Source organism: Castor canadensis, chromosome 5 (assembly GCF_047511655.1).
Source record: "Castor canadensis chromosome 5, mCasCan1.hap1v2, whole genome shotgun sequence".
NCBI classification, from domain to species: Eukaryota; Metazoa; Chordata; class Mammalia; order Rodentia; family Castoridae; genus Castor; species Castor canadensis.
Genome location: NC_133390.1, coordinates 130,934,654 through 130,941,767, shown reverse-complemented (window position 1 = coordinate 130,941,767; position 7,114 = coordinate 130,934,654). Strand labels below are relative to the sequence as shown.

Here is a 7,114-nt window from a genome sequence, read left to right as displayed (position 1 = left end):
CCTTGGGAGGAAGGTGTCAACATTCCTACCTGATAGATGAAAAATCTGAGGCATAAATAATTTGCCCAAGTTCATGGCAATAGTCAGTGGCCACTGCAGGACTGAAATCCAGGCCTATCTTAAACCCTGCTATCATAACCTTTTCCTATGTTGCCTTCCTTGATGGTGTTGAAAGTCTGGTTGGGAACATTGTTCTTGGCAAAGAGGTTGGTAAGAGCTCAGACACTTAGAGTTCTGGAACGTCCTGGGCAGCAAACCTTGGACCTTTTATCTTAGTCCTTGAAGCACAGCTTCCTTTGGGGAAGCTAGAGCTGCGTTCTCAGAGCCAGGCTTTGACTCCAGAGGGTTCTCAAAGTGTGGCCTATCTAAGGGATCCTTGCAAGGCCCTGAGAAGCCACCTCAATCCAGAGCTGACTGCTCCGTACTCTGGTCTGTCATAAAGACTAGGAATTAGCTCTAATGTATAAAGGCCCCAACATTTCAAGCAGGCCCTCATAGCCCACATATAAAGCTCAAATAGTAGAATAAGAACAGTAATCTTTAAAGAAGTTTTTTTTTCTTTTTTTTTCTTCAGTGTTGGGGATCAAAACCAGGACCTCCAATGTATGAGCCAGGCATTTTCCAAATGTGTTATACCTCTAGCCCCATCTTTGTTAAACTGTGATGAAGCCCAAAGGGCTCTTTGAGTCCATCTTGACTAATATTCTGTTGCCTTTTTCCTGTTGCAGGAAATCGAGGCTTGTGTGACCATTCTCTAAAATATTTAAGCTCAAAAATCACAGAGCGAAAGCTACAGGGCACTTGGCTGCCTGTTGGCCGGGGGAATCTGGAGAAACCATTCTTGGGGCCGCGCAGCTCTGTTGTGCCCATGTTCAGCCCTCAGGGTGGCCTTCACTCGGCCCATGCTGAGAACAGCCAGCTGAAGCCCAGGGTGGTAACGGTGGTGAAGCTGGGTGGGCAGCCCCTTCGGAAGGTCACTCTGCTCCTCAACAGGCGGTCAGTACAGACATTCGAGCAGCTCCTGGCAGACATCTCAGAAGCCCTGGGCTTTCCAAGATGGAAGAATGATCGTGTGAGGAAATTGTTCAACCTCAAGGGCAAAGAAATCAAGAGTGTTTCTGATTTCTTTCGGGAAGGGGATGCTTTTGTAGCCATGGGCAAAGAACCATTGACGTTGAAGAGCATTCAGGTGGCTATAGAGGAACTGTATCCCAACAAAAACCGGGCCTTGACCTTGACCCAGCACAGCCAAGTGCCTTCTCCAAGGCTGAGAAACAGATTTCACAGCAAGCTTCTGAAAGGAGGCCAACACGGTGGGGAGACAGCGAGTGGCAGTGAGGCTGTGGGAAGCAAGGTGGCCACAAGGCTCCAGGGGAAGACCCCTGTGGAGCTGGCACTGGAGGACAAGATGAGGGCACAGAAGAGGTGGGGAAGGGGAAAGCGGGAGCCAGAAGCCAGTGGCAAGCCACCCAGGGAAACCACTCTGGAGGAGAAGCATGCAAATGGAGAGAAGCACCTGGGGGTGGAAATTGAAAAGACCTCAGGGGAGATCATCAGATGTGAGAAGTGTAAGCGGGAGAGGGAGCTCCAGCAGAGCCTGCAAAAGGAGAGGCACTCCCTAGGGACTGGTGAGTTGGACATAGGGAAGGGCCACAGGTATCATGTGGAGAAGCTGGTGAGAACGAGAAGCTGCAGGAGGTCTCCTGAGGCAAACCCTGCTGGTGGGGAGGAAGGATGGAAGGGCGACAGCCATGGGTGCAGCCCCAGGAATCCCACACAAGAGATGAGGAGACCCAGCAAGAGCACGGACAAGAAAGAGGATAGAGACGAAGAGGATCAGGAGAGCCATCCTCAGGGATTGGCCAAGGCTAAGAAGCACTGTGTGGAAGTTCTACCAGTCACAGAGGAGGGGCCGAGGGACATGAAGAAAGACACTGGGCAAGCTTGCAGGAACAAGCATGGTGTCTGGCTCCAGCGAGAGCACCAGGCTGAGCCCGAGCAGCTCCCCAGGACCCGAGGGGAGGAGAAGGAGGCAGAGAAGGAGAAGAAACTAGGTGTGTCAGGAGGGAAAAAGATGGTTCTTAGAGATGACCCATCTGCCAGGATAGAGAAGGAACCCAAGACAAGGGCAGAAGAGAACAAGCCAGAACGGCCCGGTGGTCGGAAGCTGCGGCCTGTGGGCATCATTGCAGCCAATGTGGAGAAGCATTACGAGACTGGCCGGGTCATTGGTGATGGGAATTTTGCCATTGTGAAGGAGTGTAGGCACCGCGAGACCAGACAGGCCTATGCCATGAAGATTATCGACAAGTCCAAACTCAAGGGTAAGGAGGAAATAGTTGACAGTGAGATCTTAATCATCCAGAGCCTCTCTCACCCCAACATAGTGAAACTGCATGAAGTATATGAAACACAAGCAGAAATCTACCTGATCATGGAGTACGTGCAGGGGGGAGACCTTTTTGATGCCATCATAGAAAGTGTGAAGTTCCCAGAGCCCGATGCTGCCCTCATGATCATGGACTTATGTAAGGCTCTCGTCCACATGCACGACAAGAGCATCGTCCATCGGGACCTCAAGCCAGAAAATCTCTTGGTAAGCTCTGATTTTTGCTGCTGTGAAAGTGTTTTTAAAAGGTAGGATAAAATAAATTTTAATTGTGTCATGCTCTGTTACCCTTACAGGCTAGAACATTACCTTTATGTTATTTTAATATACTTATTCTAGTATTTAAAACTTTGGTTATAGTTCATAAGCTGTTGAGATAAATTGGTTTTGATTAGGTTATTGAAAAATAAAACTTCTAATTTAAAGAAAGTGGAAAATATTTCCTCCTTCCTGGGATGAATACTTTTGCTTTGATTATGATCATGTGGACTTAATTTCTTGAACATTTGCACACCTTCAGGCTTTGCATTTACCATCCGCTTTCCCACTGAGACCCTCTCTGAGACTCTCTTAAAGATCATGTTTTGCCAGGGAATTCAAAGGGTGCAGTGAGGCAGGGTTCTGTGTAGAGAGTGCAGGAGAGGCTGATGCCAAAGTCACACACCCTGGACTTGATTCCTGGCTGTCTTAGTTACTTGCTCCAAGATAAGTCCTTCTTGTCTCTGGGCCTTAGTTTCCTCATTTTTAAGAGAAAAATAGTGACCTATCTTGGAAGGTTGAGTGTGGGTAAAGCATGGGAAAGAGAAGCAGCTCCTGACAATATGGAGCCAGCCTGGTATTCACAGTCCCCTGCTCCCCTGTGGCATTCTCCTGTTGGATATAAAAATGTCACATGATACCAGGGTCCTACAGGGCTACTTGTGACCATGATGGATCCGGACAAAAACAAAACCCCTTTGTAATAATGTCAAAATGCAGAATAACAGGAATATTGTTGACATCACAAACATATCTCCCTATCTGCTACTATCAATGATTGCCTTGCTCCATTCCCCTATCTTCATATGGAATTAAGACATCCAATCATAGAACTGCTCCTGCTTCCTGACACCATCCAGTCAGAGCAACCTCCTGCTTTCTTGAACTTTTCTCACAATCACCTAACACAGCCCCAATTTTTTTTTTCAGTGCTGGGGATCAAACCCAGGGTCATCTGTGTGCTAGGCAAATGCTCTACTCCTGAGCTATATCCCCAGCCCATATCTGATAGGTCCTTTGAACACTGTCTTACTTAGACACCAGATCCCAGTGGTGTGCATTCTTCCTGGTTGCAATGAGTTGATAAACCCGATGTGTTTGACTAACAGTAGACTCCTGGTGGTCTTTGTCAGGACAGCATTTCTCACACTGTCACCATCTGGTATCTTTGAACCAATTTCTTTTTCACAGCCCCTGTCACCACCCAATATACTCTACATTTCCTTTCCTGTCTTCTCACTGGGAAAGAGCTCCATGACAATGGGAACTATTTTATTCAGACTATACCCTGACATCTTAAACAGTTTTGTAACATGGTGGATATTTCATGCACATTAGTTGGATGAGCACAAAGAGACCATAGTAGGCTGTATGAGAAACAGCAAGCCTTCCATTGGTGGCAACATTCAAAGGCAGATTGCTACAGATAAAGCAACAGTGAATGGAGACAATGATTCAATGAGTCATATTTTTCCGAGGGGGGAGATTTAACTTATTCCCTTTAATTTGTATGGTCATAGACCCAGCCTGCTAACATCTTCCCAATGCAGTCACCTGTCTGTAAACTGCTCCCACAAGCAGAGGGAAACATGGAGTGAGTCAAGCTAATTATCTGGCAAAATGAGGTCTGTGTTGACTACTGACTCAAGTGACCTTATTTTTACCCAACTTTGTAGGATTGTAGAAATAATTTGGCTGGCTGCCTGAGTGGTGGTCTGAATTATCCTCAAACAATTCTGCCTTTGAAAAATTTAATTTTTGCATTGGCCAACATCCTTGGCCTTTCCCCATTTTGTTGTGGGAAATTCGAACAGAGACATGAGACACTGAGTCAAGAAACAAAGGGGTCTCACCTGATATACCCTTGCAAGCAGGTTACAGAGGCAATTAAAAACAAACAAGGTTTAACCCACATATGGTTACATGCAATTCTATAGGCTACTTCACCCTAGTGCTAGTGCCTTTTTACTCCTAGTGCTATGTGACCCTCTTCACATTTGGATTCTTTAGGTTTTATCTCTCTGCTATGCCATCCCTTCCCCCACTGCTACTTTATCAGAACACAGGCCTGTCTGTTTCTCTTCTGGTCCTCCTCCCTGCTACATTAGTCCCCTCTTTGATGCTCAGACCTACCTAGGATCAAAGAGCATCATCTTGATTTAGGGGTTTATATTTCCATAGCATCATTACGTGGGAGGCTGTTTTTCTTTCAACTATGGCCTCAATGAGGCTGGAGACAGACCTTACAATCAGGGAAGCCAAGCAGGGCAAAACCAGGCAAGCCCCTAAAATCAAAAGTATAACACGTATGAGGGTTTTGAATGCCCCCAAAATTGAAAACCATCCTCAAATAATTCTCTGGGGTTCCAACCTTTCCATGTCTGGACTGGGACATGGGCAATTTTTCTCATTTCATCTGTGATTTTTTTTCTGTGACCTTTCCTTCATCAACTATCTGTAAGTAGCAGTTGCTCAGGTTAAATTTTCCATAATCTCCTCCCTCAGAAGCCAGAAAAAAGTCTAAGGCCAGGTGGTTTTGATAGATGGCATTATACATTTTAGTACTTTGCTTAGCCAATAAATTGAGGGCTCTTGCAATCTCATTAGTGATAATTTCAACAACAGCCTATAACGTGATGATACAGTTCAACATGTAGATGGGAGTATGGTGCCCTAAAGACCCATCTTGTGCCACATGGCTGGGTCATAATAATGGATTATACACCCAGGGCCATTCATCATCCTTCACAAAAGTGTGCCAATTTGTAAGGCATACTGTTTTCTTTGGGATTCCCAGCTTTCGTATATTGGAACTCCTAAGAGTTACCTCCTAGCAAGTGGGAGCAGGAAGAAGGATGGACAGATTGACCCCAACACACAAGATGCTGACCAGTTTGGGTGAAGTACAGTGTAGGCAGTTTTCCCACCTGGGGCTTGTCATTCAATTCTGCATTAACATCATTCCAGGCCTGTTGGAGATGAGAGAGATTAGACAAGGGATGGGGGTTTGGTTCAGTATGGTTTGGGGATCCTCACCATTGGGTTTTCTGGGTGGTTACATTATAGAATCTTTGGCCCAGGCATATCAGGTTTCCAACAAAAGTGTTAAATTGTCCTCCCCATCAGACAAGACAGTTTCTCCTAATAATTGAGGTTTTGGGAAGCCAAACCCCAGTGGCCAGCTGGAGGTATCTTGGCTCATTATAGTGCTCATGGGGATCCAACTCTCTAGCCTCCCAGAGCCATTGATCCCCCATATTCGTTCCCCCCACATGCATAGCAGGAAGTGATTTTTAAAAGCTTGAGCTATAGTTTCTGCTAGTTCTAGAAGCAGATTTCTGGTAGTAGTGGAGATGGGAGAGACAGTTCTTTCCATTTCTTCATAGAAGAGTGAAAAAACTGGTGGGACTTTATGGTGAGGCTTTATGGGAGACTGTAATTCTTTTATAGTTCAATATAGTCCCTGGGTCTTTGTCCCACCTGTAGTATATATGACAGTCTGCCAGTCATTTTTCCACTTAGGATCTTCTAGATCAAGGATGGTAAAATTAACAGGATACAGGCCCCTAAGTGACACCCTGAGGTAGTGACACCCTTTTTTTTTTCTTTTATTATTCATATGTGCATACAAGGCTTGGGTCATTTCTCCCCCCTGCCCCAACCCCCTCCCTTACCACCCACTCCACCCCCTCCCTCTCCCCCCCACCCCCTCAATACCCAGCAGAAACTATTTTGCCCTTATTTCTAATTTTGTTGTAGAGAGAGTATAAGCAATAATAGGAAGGAACAAGGGGTTTTGCTGGTTGAGATAAGGATAGCTATACAGGGAGTTGACTCACATTGATTTCCTGTGCGTGGGTGTTACCTTCTAGGTTTATTCTTTTTGATCTAACCTTTTCTCTAGTTCCTGGTCCCCTTTTCCTATTGGCCTCAGTTGCTTTTAAGGTATCTGCTTTAGTTTCTCTGCGTTAAGGGCAACAAATGCTAGCTAATTTTTTAGGTGTTTTACCTATCCTCACCCCTCCCTTGTGTGTTCTTGCTTTTATCATGTGCTCAAAGTCCAATCCCCTTGTTGTGTTTGCCCTTGATCTAATGTCCACATATGAGGGAGAACATACGATTTTTGGTCTTTTGGGCCAGGCTAACCTCACTCAGAATGATGTTCTCCAATTCCATCCATTTACCAGTGAATGATAACATTTCGTTCTTCTTCATGGCTGCATAAAATTGCATTGTGTATAGATACCACATTTTCTTAATCCATTTGTCAGTGGTGGGGCATCTTGGCTCTTTCCATAACTTGGCTATTGTGAATAGTGCCACAATAAACATGGGAGTGACACCCTTTTGAAGGAGCAGTGTTTTATCTTTACATTGCCAGGTGGCCCAGGAGACACATTTCCAGCTGGGGTAGGGCAGGGCACATTCATAAGTGTTGGTTATCTCAGACATATACTTATCACTGAA

The 7,114-nt window shown here is 45.5% G+C and overlaps 1 protein-coding gene across 1 annotated transcript in view; it reads left to right on the top strand.

Annotated features, from left to right (window-relative positions):
* Nucleotides 1-547: 547 nt before the first annotated feature.
* Nucleotides 548-7,114, top strand: part of Dclk3 (doublecortin like kinase 3) — a 30,410-nt gene continuing 23,843 nt past the window's right edge. Inside the window, exon 1 of the mRNA XM_020154361.2 lies at nt 548-2,596. Within this exon, the coding sequence (XP_020009950.2) occupies nt 869-2,596 (1,728 nt within the window). The 5' untranslated portion in view covers nt 548-868. The remainder of the gene's footprint in view (nt 2,597-7,114) is intronic.